Raw genomic sequence first — 20,420 nt, 5'->3', positions numbered from 1 at the left:
GGATCTACTTTGATCCTCAGGGTTTTGTTTTGTTTGCCTCACAATAACTAAAAGTGCATATTCTTACTCGTCATGGTAGTAACATTTGGATACAGCAAAAACTCTTGAGAAAAATTGCTCTACTGTGGGTTTTTTTTTTACCGTGTACATAAAATCTAGCAATGCCGTGAATAATTATTTGGAACTTCTACAGGGTTATTTTTAGTGCTACTATTCTAGCCAAATCATAATTTTAAAGCCACGTGCCTGGAACAAATGTGTGGAGGTTGAGAGCAATTTTTGTTACAAGTCTTGGTGCAATAGCTGACACAGATGAGTTTATTTTTGTGAGCAACTTTTTCCTCTCAATGGTTTTGGTTTTTTTTAAGTGGGCAGGGGGGACTCAGGTTTGTTTCCTTACTTTTATACACGAGGAACACTTAGTAATAGTAGGTTTGAATAGATAAAGTGGTGTCATTGCACAAAAATAACGGAGTAGATTTTTTGAAGTTTGTAGTCTGAAGTTCATTTACTCTGTTTTCAAAAAAAAAGCTCAAAAGAGTTCAAAAGAATGCTGTGTGCATTGATTTTTTAAAGCAGTGAAAAGCAAAAAATGTAAAGACGTATTTAATCTGCCTAAGTTTAAAGGGCAAATATCAAAAGACTGAAGAGAATGTATAAATATGCCACCTTACCTTATACTGTGAGTTTTTAGTTTTAGTATATTTAGCAATATACAGGGTCGTTGTAACCCTTTGAGTAAGCCTCGTTAAGAAGCTAAACAGAAGTGCTGGTCTGATTCACATAAACAATTATTTCAATGTGGTAGCAAAAGCAACATGAAAAAAAGAAGTTTCCTTTTGGTGCATGTGTGGGTGTACTTTGATTCAAAAATCCCATCTTTACTGTCTTGACATTACCCCCACACGTTAAAGTTTTACTGGCTTAAAAACAAAACCATCTCAAAGCTGCGAGATGGGCACAGTCCAAAGGTACAAGGCCTTCCACACCCCAATGTTCATTTCGTAGTCATTCATCTCTGTGCAAGCAGCTCTTAAACTGCTCCAGCTGCAGGCGCTTGGGAGTCGTCAGCTTGCCGTTTATAATAAAGAGTTCCGCAGTCCTTTTATCTTAAGATTTTAGTTTTAATTAACTCTAGGAGCAATTACGTCCGAAAGACGCCCTTCCCAAAGATAAGAAGAAGGCATGCATCGCTTATATTGCAAAGCATCCCAGCTGAAGCAAAACCGGGGAAACCAAAATGGGGAGAGGAGGAAAGAATGAGGGTCTCCGAAAGCAGCTCCAGGCGCTTTCCAAGCCAACGCAAACATTTGTTGCTACCCAAGCCAAGTGTGTGCCTGCCTGGGGGAGCAGCAGCTTCCAGTGACAGCGAAGCTGCTGAATAGCAATGAAGCCTGCCTTTCCCAGTCTGAATGCAGCTATTAATAGCGCTGCCAGAGCCCCCGCTCTTTCCGTCACGTGAAGAGAAGCGGGGAGTCAAGCGGGCGAGCGGGAGGCGACTGCTCCTGCCTTCTCCTCCTCCTTGTCACATTCCTGCAGTGCCAAAAGGACAAGGAGAGCGGGACACACACACACACACACCCCTCTTCCTGTGGCGGTCCCTACCGCCCCCCCTTGCCTCTCCTCTTCCACCCGCGCCCCCCTCACCCCGTCCTGGAAACCAGCCTCGGCTTAATAAGATCAATGTTACCCCTCCCAGCTCTGGCATTTGTATTCCCAGCTCGCGCTTCTAGCGGAATGGATGTGTAAGCGTGTGTGAGTGGAGGGGCGGGAGCGCGCGCGCGAGCGAGAGCCTCCCTGTGTGTGCGCGCGCCGGAGCTTGTGAGAGGGTGGACCTCGCGAGTGCCCGCGCCTTTCCCAGACCCCCTCCTGAGCTGCTCCCTCCTCTCGCCCACGGAGACGAGTTGGGGGCGCTCCTCGGTGCCGTGCCCCCAGCCCCAGTTGCCCCTCTCGGCTGCCTCAGCGCGGGCCCGGAGGTGTTAGGGGAGCCCCCGGGGAAGGATATGCTGGCAGCTCGGGGGCCCCTCCTTGTGACTTCTCTCTCCAGCCATGTGGTGCTTGCATTGTAACTCGGAGAGGACTCAGTCACTGCTGGAGCTGGAGCTTGACAGCTGGTAAGCCATTACCCTCTATTGGAAGCAGCAGCGTGGGTTTCCTAAAGCAAAAAGAGTCGAGCTTGGAGGGGAAGGAATTTCTCTCTCTCTCTCTCCCTTTTTCTTTTTGATTGCTTTGTGTTTCCATTCCAGCCTCGGAACAGCTTTGTTTAAAATTAGTTCCGAACACTGGTTTAGTGTGTTGGTGGAAGGGAGAGAGGACCGAGCGTGTGTTTAAGCAAGCAGGCGAGCAAAACGATCGGCTGCTGCACATACATACAATACTAATCCCGTGACACAAAGGGTTTTATAGTGCTCAATCTCGCGTACTTTTTCTTCCTTTTTCTTCCACTGTGAAAGCTAAACCATTTTTTACAGAATTTTATTCTAGCTAGTATCCCAAATGCCAATGTAGAATGACAGCTGTTGGTCACATAAATATGCATTCAGTTTTACTTATAAAAACTGAATGCATATTTAAAAATGCCACAGTGTGTACCTTGCTGATTTTTTTCTGCACCATTGTATGCACGCAAAGGGTTCAGTTTGCATATTGCAGGATGTAATAAACCCTGCTGCAAAGTTTTAAATGTTTTGCAAATGTGTCTTGATTACAGCCAACTGTAGCTTTGTTTCCAGTGTATGTTGTCATTTTAGGAGCCTTTATATTCCATAGCTCATTTATTTGACTTTCAAAAAAAAAAAATAATCATCTTACTGCAATGCCATCTGTCCTTCACAGAATTCAAATTAACATCTTATTCATTTGAATATGGAATTTAAAGTTGTTTAACTCCTTAACCACACAGCTCTTACTTACAATATGAAACTGGCAGCAGAATCATTTAAAAGACATTACTTGTTTCATGTATTTGCAGCATCTCAATGCCTCCTCCATTTTTTCCTCACACAATACCTTTCTTACGCATTTTCATTATTCATTTAACAAAAACCCAGGCATTATGAAGATAAATGTCTGTCTTTGCATCAATAATTGCAGTTCTAAACACACTTTAAAAATGTATTTTCTACTGTTAGAGCCTTCCTTTCTCCAAGAAGCTGAAAGTAGTATACATTGCTTTCCCCTTCCCCTTTATCTTTGCAACAACCCTGTGAGGTAGATTAGACCAAGATAGTGACCGGCCCAAAATTGCCCCATGACTTATGGGGCTGAATGGGGATGAAAACCTGAATCTCTCCAGCCCCAATCTGACTCTATAACCACTACACCACTGAAATCAGTGGGGCTTGCTTCTGAGCAAACATGGGCACAATTACTTTGTGCTGCTCTATATTTTGTCACATTCATGGGATGTTAAAGAGAACATAAATCAGTGACTTCAACTATACGTTGAGTTACAAATGTTGAGGGCCATTGGCTTCAATTGAATTAAGCCTACGTTCAGAGTTGAAAATCACTACAGAGTTGAAAATGCTCAACGGCTCTCACAGGGCCATTCATCTCCCACCAAAGGGGTGCATTTTTGGAAATATTCCAGGTGAGTGTTGAAAGAAATTATATTTTTCTGGGAGTGGTTTTTATCTATCATGGTAATGTGGCAAGTGGTCGCTATCTTTCTTTTCCTGGAAATATTTGTAATGGTTACAATCAGGAGCAGCAGCCTGTTGGCGTCCCTTAGTGAGAATGTGCCAATGGGCATGACACTACTTCACAGTGAATATTAGACTTCTGGCATACCAATGGTATGATGGTTTAAGATAGCTTATACCTCCTTGATTACATGCTTTTGTGAGAGAGCTGAGAACAAGAATAGGGCACTAAATAGTGACAGATCAATAGAGGTTGTGTGGATTCTACCACACCTTCATGTGAGTCTGAAACCATGTTCACAAAAACACACACTTGAGTGGCATAATTATTGTGAGTTTGGTGATTGTTTTGAAGCTGTTCTAGGTAGCATGTACCAGCACACAGAACACTGTACGATTATGTTCTGTTTAACCAATGTAGTATTTAGTGGGTGATTTACAAATATCAGTAAAATACAATTCATAAAAAAACCCCACAGTGACATAAAATCCACTTAATAATGCAACATTCAACCAGTTTCAGAGCATGTGAAGGTGTCAGATGTGCCAACTCTAGGAGACCGAAAGCACCTCAGCCCCCTCAATATTTGTTTTAAGGGGGCTGGGCCATCTTAATGTTGAGGTGACCCTTCACTCGTGTGCATGTGATGTCATGCGCCATCTGGTCCAGTAGCCGGCTCCTCCAGAGTGCTTGGCTGCCTCCATTGCAATGTGTAACGCATGTGACACCACACATATGCTGTGCACAACACATGTGCCGGGCCCCCTCAATCTTGGGAGCAACCTGGTGCATGTGAAAGGTGTGAACAGGCTTGGTAAAAACAAGGTTTCGACTGGTACCAAAAATGTAAGTATCACACAAGAGCATTCCATAACCATGGTGCCACTGTTGGGAAGGCTGTGCCTCTTATGGCAAGGGCATCCAGATAAAGCTCATCCCTCCAGAGCTGGTTGCCTGCATTTACTGATCGGAAAAGATTCATAAGATGAGTTATGGTGTGGTGTGGCGTAGTGGTTAAGAGCGGTAGTCTCGTAATCTGGGGAACCGGGTTCGCGTCTCCACTCCTCCACATGCAGCTGCTGGGTGACCTTGGGCTAGTCACACTTCTCTGAAGTCTCTCAGCCCCACTCACCTCACAGAGTGTTTGTTGTGGGGGGGGAAGGGAAAGGAGAACGTTAGCCGCTTTGAGACTCCTTAAAGGGAGTGAAAGGCGGGATATCAAATCCAAACTCCTCCTCCTCCTCTTCTTCTTCTTCTTCTTCTTCTTCTTCTTCTTCTTCTTCTTATTTCATGACTTATTTTGTTAAAAATTATTTTACTATTATTTTAAGAGGAGAAAGATTTAGGGGGCTTGCCTTGGGGAGTATGCTAAGTGTCTTGGGTGAATATTCTTGGCAGAACTGCCCTCTTCTACCAGATCATTTTTGTAATTTACATATTTTATGTTCCTTTCAGGAAGACTTGATTATATGTGGTGCTTGAAACAAAATGAATTATGAAGGATTTAGTTTATTGTCATTTGTTCTCAGGGAATCTTCTTCACTCAGAGAATATGTTTTATTGCATAAAATGATTGAATTTTACAGAATTTAAACACAGTTGAGAAAGTATGTGTAGTCTAGGCTTCTCCTTTTTGTATAGTATTTAAAATTATGTATTTATTTGTATGCCGCTTTTCCATAGTTCAAACTACTCTCAAGGCAGCTTATAGCATTAAAAAATGCATAGAGTGGTACCCCTGGTTATGAACTTAATTTGTTCCGGAGGTCCGTTCTTAACCTGAAATTGTTCTTAACCTGAGGTACGACTTTAGCTAATGGGGCCTGCCACTGCCGCACGATTTCTGTTCTCATCCTGAGGTAAAGTTCTTATTTTTTATTTTTTATTATTTTTATTGCTACAGCAAGAAAAAACAAAAAAACACAAATGCCGAATTACACACAGGAATAACCATAGACACATAATTTTCTTAACAAACAATAAAACATATATTGGTCTTAACACTAAAGACCCAACCTGAGGTAAAGTTCTTAACCCAAGGTACTACTTCCGGGTTAGCAGAGTCTGTGACCCGAAGTGTTTGTAACCCGAGGTACCACTGTAATTACAAACATAACAAAAGTAGTCATAAACAGTAAATAAAACATCAAAAGTACGCAACCAAATTAAACAATTTCCACATAATAAGATTTAAAATAAAGATCCAGAAATTAATATTGATATTAGTAACAACAACCCCCTCCTCCCAAAAACCGCTAAACAATATTCTCGCTCAAGGGTCTGTTCAACAGCTTCAATTTTTGTAACTGGAGTCAGTCAGAGTCCCGCCTTCCCAGGCCAGGTAGGAAAAGGCCTGCAAGGCAGAGAGCAGGTCCAGGACTCACAGCCAAGGTAGCAGCTAGTAAGAGTAAGCTTGTGGTTTAAATAATATCCAGAATGTAACAGGTGATCACTTCTTCACCATCAGATGATAACAAAGCAGTTGTCATGTTTCTCTCAGAATAATCTTGATTAAGACCAGGAGTGGCAGGCAATTGAGGAAGAGGATGTTGAATGGGAGTAGAGTCCAGTTGACAGAGCCGCAGCCCCCGCCTCTGAACATATCTGGCTGTGCTGTTGTAGGAGTTCCAGAGGCTTCCTCTTCACTGCTCATAGAAGAGAAAGGTCTGTCAGAAACTATGGACAAGGAGGGCTCCAGGGCAAGATCTGAAGTGACAGAGGATTGGGAGGTGGAGACAGCTCTGCAGTTGTCTTCTATGGAGAGGTGGCTCATCAAGAAAAACATGGAGACGTGCCTCTAGGCCAGTGGATCTTGCTACTGGTGTCGAATTAAACGAGCCTTCTCCAGGACGTTCGGACAGCAATTCCGAATTACTACTAGGATTGCCCTCAGTATCACTTGATGCGCTTGCTCTCATTTTGAAAAGATATCTAGCCACATTCTTCAAATAAAAAAAGTACTTTATGTAATATGCATGCATGTAGGATGGAAAAATGCAATATATTGGATGGAAAACAGCCATATATTGCCCTCATTTCTGGCAAACAGTAAGTTATTGACCTGATGATTTAATTTTGGATGTTTAGGTTGGTGCTGTATTATGCAATATCACAAATTCCTTATGGGTTATTGCTAATAGTGTTTTATAGTTGCTATGTCAAATTCCAATAACTTTAAAGCTTATATATAAATATATTTAAAGATGTTTCAGATTTCAACTTTTACTATTTCAAAAGGTTTCACAGTATGGCAGATACCGCAGACTTCCTTCGATACAGTGGTACATGGCACCTGTGTTTTGAAATTGTTCGAATTTGCAGGAATAAAGAGAAGCTAGTAAATTTCATTTCCAGTTACTTAGGCAGGTCATACAGGGCTGTTTCAGAAATAACTATCTTGGCTTAGTGATCATTGAGCTTGTATTTTCTCTTCTCTCTTTGCATTCATGCCAGAATTGGGGTCTTCTAAGTTTATGAAATCATTTCCCTCTACATTCCAACCAGGAAATTGTGTTTTAATCTGGGCGTACTAGCCATAATATAAAATTGGATAAAAACTATGGTGTAATAAATCCTGGAAATTTTTAGTTCCAGTAACAGAGTGAAGCAGGCGGGAGTGCCTGGCCCAACTCTCAGCTTAATAAACTATGGTTTATTTAGTTGAGATTTCTCCATCTGAAACAGCCCACAGTCTCCTAGATGAACTGCTAACGGCACTGGCTATTAGGCTGCTGGAAATGAAGAACCTTTAATAGTTCAGTTGCAAATCCCTTAATTCTGTAGTCTCTGAAGCACTATATCCTTCTAACCCAGGGGTTGGCAAGGTTTACATTGCCTGGGCCGGTTCACTCCAGTGGAGATCCCTCTGTGGGCTGGATTGCGCATTCGCCCGAGCGCCCACAATTTCCGGTGTCTGCACAGACACGATTTCCAGCGCCATGGAAGTGAGTCCCTGTGCCGCGCTGTGCCAGTTTAGCGCAGCGTGCGGGGACCCACCAAGCAGGCGGCTCAGTTCAGGGGCAGCTCGTGGACTGGTTAAATGACCCCCATGGGCTGCTTGTGGCCCATGGGCTGCTTGTGGCCCATGGGCCTTAGGTTGCCTTATGTTTTTCCTTCTTCAGAAGATGAATGTATGAAAACAGAAAATGAGGAAGAATGTATGAACAATCAGTTTTACATACACAAATTTGCATGTACACACCCCTTGGTACAATTTCAGCAACAATCCGTGAGGTAGGAGAAGATCAGCCAAGTGAGGTGTAGCCATCCAGGCACATCCTCCATCTCTGTTTTTGTCTTTAGTGGATCACAAGCTGATGCTGTGTGAACCGTGTGTATTACTTGAAAAACAAATTTTTAAAAGCACTGTTGACAGTATGTATTTTTAGTAAGATTAGTGGTTTATTTGCTTCTTCAGACCATCCTGTTATAGATGTTGAAGTTCACCTATGGACTCAGTTAGCCTTGCTAACTATCCTTTTCTCCAGACATAAATCTTGCCAGCTGATGACTTGGATTTTTTGGGTTATCTCAGATAAATTTATCTTTTTTAGTAGAGTATCTTCATCTAGAGCTGTTTCACTACCGGCAGCCATATAGCCCCCTGGGGGGGATTTTTGTTAGAGGGGACAGACTTCTGTTAGGGGGGTCTGAACCTCAGATTTGTATTTTACTTATTGGAGGGGCAGCTGCCCCCTGCCCCCCCCCCGGCTACACGCATGGGTGGCCCACAGGAAGGAAACAAGATCAGAAGGGGGCCATGGTCGGGAAAAGGTTGGGAAACACTGATCTAGAACAATGTGCAAGATGAATCCTTGTGGTAAAAGATATGTACTCTCAACTTGTTTTTTATGTGAATTCTTTAAAGAAGCAAAGGCCAGAGCTAAGCTAGTTTAGAAGTGGCCATATTCCAGAAATTCACACCTGATATAAGGTCTCATAAAAGGGTATATAAAACCACATCTAAACCTTTGGGAAATTTCATGTGCATATTTGGGTCTGCGATTTGTAACTCTGAGTAATCGCTTTAGAGAAGCATTCGGAAGTTGTCCTAAAGGGTGCTGAAGAGTATAGTCTGTAGCTGTAGTTGCCAGGCTGTGATGATCCTACAAGTTAATCAGGGTCATGCTAGGTCATTACACATGTACAGGAGTATTCTGAGACAAAGCTGCCGGAAGTAATGCAGTGATTCAGTTAGCAGCACTCTTCCCTTCTGACTTTAAAGTGAGTTGAATTAGGAACGTCTCTGCTTCCTCTTGGAAGGATCTACCATTCATGTTGTTACTGATCATCTGTTGCTCCTAAAGATTCAAGAGCTTTTCCTGTAAAGGTATGAAATCTTAATCTGGGATCCTGATCAAATGTCAGCTCATGTAATTACTTTTCAGTTCTTTCACTATCTTGTGGTGTTGTGTGATAGCATTAAAGAACTGTAGTACTGCTTATAAACATAGCATATACGTTACCTTTGGTAGTATTGCAAGTTGCAAAAAGTCTTGACTGGGGCAGATTTGCCAGGTTACTAGTTTTGCATCGTGGTTGTGTTGTCCTGGCCTTTCCTCTTAGTTGGGAAACACCATAGTTGTGAAACAGTGTGACATCAGTTTTAGAGGATGTTTTTTTCCAGTTGTAATAGCACTTGACAAGAGAGTGCTTGAGCAATCAGCCATTTGATTTTACATTATACCAAGAGAAAACATTATCTGTGATTTTCAACATGAGTGAAATGCTTCTAGCTGCTAAAAGCTAACCACCGCCTCTTTGTGTTTTCTCCGATAATTGGTCATGGAAACAGTTTCTCTGAATAGGTAAGAACAAGAAAAAAGAAATAAAATACAGTAAGGCACTGTGTGTGCAGATTCCTATTAACTGTGAGGTATCTGTTGGTTAATTCATTTTAAATGGATAGCTCTTATGTTCTGGTATTTGCTATGGGTATCAAGATTCCTAAAAGCACTGAAACAGATGTTCAGGTGTTTGGTTTTTTGTTGTTGTTCTGAATAACATGTAAGCGAACATTCACTTGTGGCTCTTAACTTAATTAGTTTAACTTGTGTGTTTATCGGTGACACTCAGAACTCTTTTGGGTGTTGCGTCACCTGTTTTCTGACCACAAATTGGGGCTGTGATAAAGAAGCAGGTTTGATTCTTAGTTATTTTCATTGAGTTCTCTGGGATAAAGTAAATTCATAGCAACCTCCTTTTCACTCAGGATGTTTGTTCTGCGGTCAGGAACAAGTTTTGCTCTTTCCAAAGTAGTTTCCCGAATTCATTCCTCTTATTTTAGGCAAGTATGGTATCCATTCAATTTTATGGGACTAAAGTAAATAGTTTTTCAGGACAATAAGGGAATCCTACACAGGACTGCAGTAGATCTGTATTTACAGAACATACGAGAATTGCACATACAGCCTACTTGAGGTCCATCAGCAACTGCTCCCAGCTTAGAACTCATTTCTTTCACAAATGAGCTTGTGGAAACTGCTGGGTTAGTTGATAAAACTTGCTTTACATTGTTTCATGGTAAAACTGTCCCTGTTCCCTGACTTGTTCATACTGGAATACTAGTGTGCCATACACGATAGGTCAGTTGACCAGTCAAGAAAAAAGACGGGAGGGAGGGATGGATAGTTGTCTGATCAAATACTGCCAAATGTTAAAAGGAACAACTTTGGAATAAATCTCAATTAGAACTCAATAAAATGCTTTAAAAATAGTACATCACTGCTACATGTGCCCAGCCAGATTATAGAATGAATCATAAAACATCCAACCTTTGCTAGTGGGAATGCCATTTACCCGGCTCTCTTGTACACATGTGGTGGTTTTATCAAAAAATTATTCCCTTTTAGGAGAAAATTTTTCAAAATAATAATCTAATAATAAATAAATAAACAATTTCTTTATTTATATCCCGCCCTCCCCAGCCAGAACCAGGCTCATGATGGTGCAATCACTATAACCAGACCCAAATTAGCCCTACTATCATATTTTACTCCTCAGATTAAGAACATAACCAATAAAGACCTCATCCTCCATTTATTAGCCTCAGCTAGATTAGTGCTTTCAAAAAAATGGAGAACTTTAAATGCAAATCTTTTTGAAGCCTGGATTTCTCAAGTATGCTACATCATGCTTATAGACATGCTTATAGACTCACCCCTTCTGTACAGCATAGCATTCTTTTAATGGCTTGGTTAAGACAATTGAACAAATTACACCCTCCATTGACTCATGGAACCTTTTAGAGAGACACTTTTATTGGGTTGCCTTTCTTGGAATGTCTAAAACTACAACCATCCATCGCTATTTTTCTTTCTTTTCTGTACTACTACTAAGCGCTGCTTTCCTTGTATGGGTATGTTTTGTTACTTTTTTTAAAGTCAAATGGCCAACTATTTTTTTTCTTTGCAAACATTAACTTTGTTAGAACAACATTTTTATTGTTCAGCGGCAGGGGGTGGGTTTAGTAGAACAGAAACATTCTTCAATGATCAGTCGGTTTGATGCATATGCTGATTACAAAACAAATTAGTTCAGCTGTTGTGAAACTGTGGGCAACATTCAATGATTTCTGCCTGTTTGCGCAATGGAAATCTGCATGTATCGCAGGACTTCCAGTTTCTCTTTCGCTCCTCCAGCTCCACCATGTCCCCTCAAAAACTGCTCCATAGGGTTCCCATGTAGCCATTGTAGGGGGAGAGGAGGAATAACCTCTGTTTCATGAGCAGATATCTGCTTATGCTACATTGGTTCTCGCACTATGAAATAAGCTTTTGTTTTTCTAAAACAACAACAACATGGAATTCTTAAATGTAACATTTAACATGATGTAAAGTTTCTGTATATGTGAAATATTCAGAGCTTATTTTTAAGGACATTTTAAAAAAGAAACAAAATTAAGTAACGGGAGTGGTGAAGAAGCCTAGGTCCGTTCACACGAATTTGTGCAAAAGAGGTAGCAGGCCAGTCTTTCAAGTATCACCAGCTTGAATTCCCTTGTTTTTGCATCTGGCAAGACACAGTCACAGGCAACCCTTCCTAGGCAGTGACCTTTGCCTCTTACCACTGAGTGTATTTCTGTTGGGAAATTCCCACAGAGCTAACAGGCAGCCAGTAAGAGAGCTATGCTGTGCCAGTAGTTGTGCACCTAATTGCTGCGGGCCTAGAGGGCAAGCAGCCTTTGCCCCTGCCTTAATGAAATAAAAAGAGATAAGCTGCCACCTACACATTGCCATTCTTGGCTTCAAATAATAGCTGACAAGCCCGTTGGCAGCTTTCGACCAATATAGCGACTGGCATGTCAAACCCTACTAGTGCACCTTCCTTCTTTTTAAGAAGTGTGTGCAAAGTAAACTGTTGCTTTATTTCTCAAAAAGGACTGAAGTACATGCTGTATGTGAGTGCGTGCAGCCTGGATTACCATTTCTAGGCAAAGTGCTTTTGTGAGAAGGACATTTGTATGGAGAAGCTGCTAGCAAGTTCTTAACCTTCCCTTTGCCCACTGCTTTCTTCCTGTAACTCCCTTCCCAAGCGGATTTTCTTCCTATCAAATCCATACAATGCACATACAAACACTCAGTCTGAAAGCACGCAGCTTGCATACCCCCCTCAATGGTTCTGGTTACCTGTTTTTTTGTGAGAGAGAACATGGTGGCCATTTTTGGTGCCTCAATTTTTCCACAGAAAAATACACTTGGGGGGGGGGCTATGATCTTGTGCAGGTCATGTGACTCGCATGGCAGTGCAAACCTGGAAGACGCACATCCCGGGTTTACACCTCAACGTGCTGGAGGGTATGAGCTTGAGGTTGGGGAAGTTACAATGAAAAGCAACACACTGATAACATCTAGGAACTCTTCATATTGTATATTGCCTCCTCTCAATATTGCTTCACTTCGCAGTAATATTTGTATATGTATTGATGTGTAACATGGTGTTGAGCCCCAAGTTCCATGGGAGAAAGCAAAACGTTTTACTCCAGGGCACTTATGAGAATGAGGACCTGTGTTATATATTAGGTCTTCTATCACTGCTAAAATGCACATTTTGCTATTTTACATAAAAATCTGTGGGGGCTTTAATAAGATAAAATGGGTTTTCTTCCCCATGCATGTGATTAACAACCTTCTCTGAATTTATCATTTGCAAGAGAATTAAAAGACCTTAAAAGCAGTCAAAGAAGAATCTAAAGTTTCAGCTAATTGTAAAATACAGTGGTGCCTCGCAAGACGAAATTAATTCGTTCCGCGAGTCTTTTCGTCTTGCGCGGTTTTTCGTCTTGCGAAGCACGGTCGGTCGCAACTGCACCGCTTCAAGCGGTTTTAAGAAAAAAGGAAACAAACTCGCAAGACGTTTTCGTCTTGCGAAGCAAGCCCATAGGGAAAATCGTCTTGCGAAGCAACTCAAAAAACGAAAAGATGAGTTTTTCGTCTTCCGAGGCATTCGTCTTGCAAGGTACCACTGTATTATAAATTCACGAGTTGGATTGTGTTGAAGTGACAATTTACCCTATTGTTATACAGTGGCTTGTGAATATGAACATACATTTTTAATAGAAAAAAGTATGTTTTGTCCAACCTTTAAGTGTTTTGAACAGTTTACATAAAAGTCTGCAATCTTGTAGACATGTATTTGGGAGTAAGTCACATTGAACTTGTTTGGATTGACAGTCATAGGAGCAGGCTGCCTCTGCTGTTTCCACAGAGTTTTACTGAGCTGTACGACTGTTGTTTGAGGCTGCTTGTATGCTATTTGTTTGCTGATTTCCAACTCACAGTTCTCTTGGCCTATGAATACAGGGACACATAGCTTGGTCAAAACATTCCCACTAGCACTGTATCTTATAGGCATTCATTTTAGGCAGCAGAGAAGAAATTACTGTCAGAATGAACCTAGAAGCAGAATTTACTAACTTTATTTCATTTATATCCTGGTATAATTGCATTGTCTGGATGGTATATTTCAATACATGAAACATTAAGTGCAGTTTAATTAAAGCTTAGAAATGAATTCTCAAAAGTACGCAATCTGTGTCAACTGGGAAGAGGATGTTGCTGTGAAGAACTGAAAAGGGTCACAGAGCTGAAAGCTTATGCTTAGCTTCCTACAGATCCTAAATACCAGCAAATTGAATGTTCTGTAGACAAGGATGTCATCCAGTGTTGCCTCCCACACTGACTGGCTCAACATAGCAGCTGAGTCCACAGTCAAGTGGAAATACAGTGTTGGCTGGTATGAAGGAAAAGATTATTTCACTGTGGAAAATTCACTCTCAGCTGTGTGTGCAGGTTACCATCTCTTTTTCAACTTCAGAGAAGCCAAATAATTCTCAGAGTACACTTACCACAAATATATTCAATGCAATGCATTCAGTGCAAATTGCCAGCTTAAATAACTAGAGGTTGTTTTAATAATATCACAGACCGGGTTAGTTGTAGAGCACAAATGAGCTATACATGGCAAAATTATGCCTGAAATAGTTGAAAGTGGCATAGTGACTTAGAGACTGAACTGTGAGTCCCCATTTTCAAATCTCTTCTCTGCTGTGATGTCGTTCTCTCTCAATCACAGTCCTTTCCATCTGCAATAAGTGGGATAATACAGGCTTACATTACAGTGTTGCTATAAGGATTACAACCAGATAATGCATGTGAAATGCTTTGGACACTCGAAGTTGCTATCAAATTATTGTTATTGTTATTGCTGAGTTAAAGCTTAAATTATGGACTTGCAAAGCATGTTTCGGTTTTTAAACCTACGATTTATTTATTTTGTTGATTTGTTTAACATTGTGGATTTAATTTTAATGGGAACCATTGCTTGCTTTTAAAAATAAAAATACCTGTGGATTTTCTCCTTGCTCTTCTGTGTTGTGAGGTCAGTGCTTCTAGATAGCTGTGTGTGACAGATGTGATTAATTCAAACACCACACTTGCACTAAAAATACGCTATTTAATTCTGTGGGTGTGATACTTAGCACATACTTATTTGCTACAAGATACTGTTGACGTAAATGCTACCCCCTCCCCTTCTATTAGGGCTGGGAAGTGTTACCCAGCTTTGGTTGTTGCAGTACAAATAGTAGCTTGGGCTGTAAATGCTGCAGTTGCATGCTGTGTATGGCAAATGGGGCAGACACATCTTTTAGATAATGGTGTCTCTGTGGCAGGCAAATGGTCCAATAACAGCTTACGGGCTGTTATTAGCTCCTCAACCATTCCACCCATACCCAATCCCTGCTCCACAAAAGGCAGATGTGCTTGGATGGGCAGGCTTCATATGGTAAGAAATGTCTTGCTGGGTTAAGCCATCACTTCTCCACCACTGATGAGTCAGGTGCTATGTGAAATTCTAAAGCAGATCATTCTGGAGAAAACTATCCCTTATTTTTCTCCCCAGTATCTGGTCACTAGAGTTGTGCTGTCTTGGTTGACCATTCGCAGAGAATAGCTACTGCAACACCTACACTCTGTGAAACTGTCTAACCCTTTTTTAAATAAGCCATCTAAGCAAGCAACCATTGAAACCACACTCTGCAATTATTCTGAAAGTTAATTGTGCCAGCCACTATATCACAGCAGCTGAAGATTGCTGGTTTCTGAAGTCACCCTTTATAAAACTTTATTCTGTTTTTATGTATTTTCAACAATATTATTTATTTAGGGTCTCTGGAGGCACTAGCAACAAAGGACTGATACAAAGACATGTAAGATGCATACATCAAGCAATATCCTGTCTTAAGGCTTATCCACACTTGCCTCCCCCCACCCCCACTCCGGCTTTCCAAGCACAGGTCTGCGCTTTAAAGCTCTATTTCCAAGTGCTCACTTTTTTGCCCCAGAGCTTTCCCTTTGAAAACTCATTCTTTAAAGCTGAAGCACAACAAACAACAATTCAGGGTTTCTGTGGATTGTTGTTTGCTCCGATTCAGCTTGAAAGAGGGGGGCTTCACAGAGAAAGTTCCAGCGGGGGAGGGGGAGCTCTTTGACACAGAATTTTAAAATTTGGACTGTGCCTGGAAAGCACAGAGGCAAGGTAAGTTTTCATTATAAATTCTGTATTTTTGTCGTTTAGTCATGTCTGACACTATAAATACCTTGATAAAATAAACATTAGATTACTGGCCACTAAGGTTCTTTCTTCCAGACTGTTGCCATGAAATCTCTTTTACTGGCTTCACACTCAATTCCAAAAGTTCTCTTATGCAGTTTGGTCTTTAAGCTTTAAGCTGTTCTTGCTAGCTACAAAAAGGAAAAGCTATCTTGTAATCCCAAAGTGGTATTCTCCATATGGCTGCTAATAACTCCAGAAAGGAAAGGGAAACTGCCAAACCCTGATCCTAGGGTTTCAGGACTTTACAGAAAGGAGATAGCTAGGTGCGCCTCTTGTCTAACCACTAGTTCCTAATTCTACTGAGGATGAAATCATATTTCTTTCTCACTATAGACTCCCTTTCTCCATACTGGAGCTATCCACACTTCACTTCGCTACTGAGCATGTGCATAATTCTTAAAGGTGCATATGCATGTGGGTTACACTTCTTCAAGTGCAGCTAAGGTTAATGAGGCTTTTTTTTTTTTTACCTCTTTTTAGAGATGCCAGGCTCACTGGAATCAAGCCCTGATACAAGTTTTGAGAGCGCATAATACTCACCATTGTAGGAGCCATTGGAATAACTTTCTCAAGCACTACTTTTGCCTTATCTACTGGCATGCCAGCATCTTTGTTGGAGAGGGGAGGAGATTTCAGATGTCCACCCATCTCTGTTTTCCTGTGCCAGAGCTCTGCTGCTGCCCCACCTTGATATGCATTGTTTAAAAGGTAGAGACAGTAAATGAACAGGATTAGAAGAGCTAGAAAGGTAGAAAGAAGATTATGTATGATGGATTGGTGCAAAAAAAAAGTTTTTAAAAGTTTATTTTTGTGAAATAGCTTATGTTCTGAGCTAGTCAGGTGTGACCCAGCAGAAAGTCACCGTTCCTATTCCTTTCTGTTGAACAGCACATCCCTTTGCCATATCATGAACTGCTTTTGAAAATCACCAATTCAAAAGTGATTTGCCATGTGGTATCAGAGGCTGCTATTTGAGTCATGCAGAAATAGTTGTGTGTTTCTTTGGATAGTGGCCAATATTTTTATCCCTGCATAAGTATCCAAAATACACAATCTTTGGATTATACATTTGTGGCCTTTCCATCTTTATGCCTTTCAGCAATATAAATAATTCTCTCTTTTTTGCAACACTTTTACTGACCTTTGATAGCTATACCAAACATAACCTTTGCAATTTGACAGAGAGATCCCCTACTCCACAAGTTTCTTTTCAAGTACAATGCGTATTCATATAGTACTTCTTTAGTTAATTCTTGGTAACATGGAGGGGGGAAATCAATTTGCTTGGTAACATGGAGGGGGAAATCAATTTGCAGCTGAAGCAAATTTCATAGTATTGGTTAACATACTTTATTATCACTTAACATGCTGTCTAGTTAAAGTACAGAGACTGCGTAATTCCTTACTTTATTGCAGGAAAACAAATACTGTAACTATGACATATGATACTTAAAGAAAAATTTATTACCTCTGAGAATTATTACTTATTATTATGCAGAATGTTGTTTTGTAAAGGCAACTAAACACATAAGCCTGACTTGGACAGTTTGGGATAGATGAAGGCAGAGTTACAAGTTGTTTAACCTTCACTGCCTCACCTGGAATCTGAGGGTAATCTCAACTAAGCTCTTTTTAGATGAGTATTTTTAGTTCTTAAACCTAAGAACCCACACATTTTCATCTAAAAATGAAAAGTTATGAGGAGAGGCGTTTCCACCCCCCAGCCTAATCTCATCTTTATATGCTCCCAGTTATAAACTATATTTTATTCATAGGTGCCTTAAGTTGGATGGTTGCTTACTAAAGCCGAAGTTCAGTTGAAAATGTATACATCTGATTTGCTAAAAGTACTTTGCAGTCCACATGACATTATTCTGAAATTCTGGTCTCTCTTTTTAGGGAGAGATTCATGTGCTTACTGATGGGGAAAATGGGGAATCTCAACTGAGTGCAACCATACGGACATCAGATGTAACATTTACCATAAACTCATCTGGCATCCAGTAACCTTCCTTGCTGTTTCATCTCTTAGAAGAGTCGTATCTTGTTGGGATTTGGCCTTAAACAATTCTCGATTAAAACTCTAGCTGATATATGGTCTTACTGTGATGTGGCTTTGATGGTTTCCTCTCTTTGGCTTTGGCACAAACAGCTGATCTTGTGCATTTGTAAGGAAAAGAAGCTGGCCAATGTTTTTCTTGCTGATCTAAGCCTTTTAGATAATGCATAGAAGTGGCATTTCATCTGCCTATGGACTCTGAACTCAGTGCCCTCACAAGCAGATTAATTTACTGATAAGACCATTGCAGCCTTTGAACAAAATAAGCAAAAACAGTTTTCCTGTTTATTCAACCTCTGTCTGCTAAATCAAGAGTGGGCAACCTTTTTTTTCCTGCTGAGGGTGCATAGGAGAAGCCAGAGTCTTTTTGTTACTTTTGCCCTCCTTGCCATCCACATTAAATTAGGCCAAGAGGTTGCCCAGTCCACCCTGACATAAACCATGCTTAAGATACTAATGAGAGTATGTCATATCAATGTTGCTTGCAATCTTTTTTTAGCTCATATGGGCAAGATAGACTGGGATCTACCAGTAGATAGCTGGGTATAGTGTCCTCCTCCCTTAATTGTACCGCTGAAATGAAGAAATTGAGCAGGTGCAGTAAACTGGAGTGGAAGGACTGTGAGCTCTGTTTAGTTCTGGCCTGCAAATTCCTGGACTCTGGATTCTTTTGCTCTAAGTGTATGCCTTGCACACCCAATTCTGGCTGGTGGGTAAAAGAGTAGAACCTGCAAGAGTAGATCCTGAAAGCTAGAAGTCTGCCTCTGACAGTCTCTGCCCTCTTTGGTCAAAGGAGTTGGTCAACTAATGTGGAGAACGTATGTATCACAGGTTTCAAGCAAAAGTTCTCCTCTGAGAAAGTTGGAATGCATGAACAGTACTCATGCTTAAGTATTGAAAGTAGTCAACTGCATTTAAAAGGAGGTCTTTCCTCCAGCCTGTCAGAAATTTGATAGGTTTGCTTCCTACTGGGTGAAATCTGTTGGGAATGCTGGACAAGAAGACTCATTGAATGATAACTCACATGGTTTACCCAGAACTCCCATCTCTCATCTGCTTCAGTTCATGGAAAGCACAATTAATACAATTCCATGTGCTCTGTAGGCTGGGTGACTACTGCAGAGTGTCTAGCTTGATGCCTGCATCAAGCTGAGTTAGTACCAAATCATGAATGGAAATCATATGTTTCATTTATGTTGGTTTCTGTTTGTTTCTGCTGCTCAAGTGTTTCCTCTCCTTCCTCCCCACTTTCCAAGTTCTGCTGTCTCAGAAGTTTCTAAGTATAACAGCTGCTTCCATGGCTGCCATGCTTTTTGTTTCTAGCCACTTCAAGAGAGTTTCATTTCTGGTCACTGACACTGCAGTAGTTTCCTAGAATTGTACCAGCCAAGAGGTCTTAAACCTATTATAAAATCATTGTTAGAAGCAGTAGGGCATTTTGAGGCGAGTAGAAAACTGTTCAGAATCTTCTAGCATTTGTGTATGTCAGCCTAAAGACTTGGTTCTGGGCATTGTAGTAGTTTTGGGCCATCATCGCAGGGAAATATACCAGAGCAAACATTTGGGATTGGTTTGATTAATCAAGCACAGTCTTTGACCCGGAAGTTTGTTTGAACGGACAGTGACTTTTTTGTTAATAGGTTTATGGTTTCCACACAGTGCATTGTTGCACAATGTGTGCATGATCATACAGAAAAGAACCTTGGCTTCCTTCATGACATTTCTAGTAAACTTAAATGACCTCATGTTACTCTACATAAGGGGTTTTTACTTTTTAATAAAGCCTTTACTATGGGGTTACTTTAGGAACCTGATCTTAAAATTCCTATATCCTTTAAATGCTGAATGCTTTGAAATTCCTGTGTTAAGGAATATTACAGTGACTGGAACACTGAGTCTGAAAAGGATTGTTTATGATGCTCTGAAACTATATTTTCTATGATGGGCTACATTATGATGGTGGATTGGATAGACTTAAGGAGGAAGAAGACAGTATGGCAGGAGCAATGGTGTTGTTCAGAAAGGATTTACATAGTCAAATGGTCTTTTGCCAAAAACAGAAAACAGACCACACACTTAGACTTTAATACTTTTCACATTTTGAGAGTAACTGATATTGAGCTTGGTGGTACTTGGTTCATACAGTACATAGAATTGGGTTATTAGGCATTTACAGCACCACAAGATAACTTAATTATTCTGAGCAACAGGTTAGCTGGATCAGTAGCAAAACAGGGATAAAGAAATTCTACCATGTTTATCTTCTGTGGCCTACATTTATTATAATGCTGCATTTATTATAAATTTGGATCATTGAAACCAGCCCTAAAGCTCATTGCTCCAGCACAGAAGTGTGTATACCCTATCCTACAATTGGCTGCTCCACTGAGATGCCCAAAAGACTTAATCATTGTGTTGCATTGCAAATATGCAAGCATAAGTGTTTAGCATGTATTTTGACTCAATATAGCCAATATTTGATAGAAAATTTGTTCATCTGTGTAGAAACCTTAAACATAAAAATAAGGTTTGTGTTATTCTAAGCAAGATCTGTGGGAATCCATAATGCGACATCCATCATAGGAATCCTATTAGAAGAGGT

At 40.7% G+C, this 20,420-nt stretch overlaps 1 protein-coding gene and 1 long non-coding RNA gene across 18 annotated transcripts in view; one reads left to right on the top strand and one right to left on the bottom strand.

Annotated features, from left to right (window-relative positions):
* The window catches only part of IQSEC1 (IQ motif and Sec7 domain ArfGEF 1), a 316,254-nt gene that overhangs the window by 243,362 nt on the left and 52,472 nt on the right, over positions 1-20,420 (top strand). The window contains exon 1 of one of the 17 annotated variants that reach the window (XM_053377727.1): positions 1,824-2,114. The exons of 15 other annotated variants lie outside the window; for them this stretch is intronic. In XM_053377727.1, the coding sequence (XP_053233702.1) occupies positions 2,050-2,114 (65 nt within the window). In that variant the 5' untranslated portion in view covers positions 1,824-2,049. Of the gene's footprint in view, positions 1-1,823; positions 2,115-20,420 lie in introns of those variants that run through there. One more of the 17 variants, XM_053377729.1, reaches the window with a different exon arrangement.
* LOC128408279 (uncharacterized) lies at positions 13,987-16,441 on the bottom strand. Its single transcript, XR_008329019.1, has 3 exons — positions 16,300-16,441; positions 14,489-14,541; positions 13,987-14,227 (listed from the first exon to the last, which is right to left on the bottom strand). It is a non-coding gene; the product is annotated as an uncharacterized LOC128408279 (long non-coding RNA).

This window comes from Podarcis raffonei, chromosome 2 (genome assembly GCF_027172205.1).
Source record: "Podarcis raffonei isolate rPodRaf1 chromosome 2, rPodRaf1.pri, whole genome shotgun sequence".
NCBI classification, from domain to species: Eukaryota; Metazoa; Chordata; class Lepidosauria; order Squamata; family Lacertidae; genus Podarcis; species Podarcis raffonei.
This window is presented reverse-complemented; position numbering and strand designations above follow the sequence as displayed.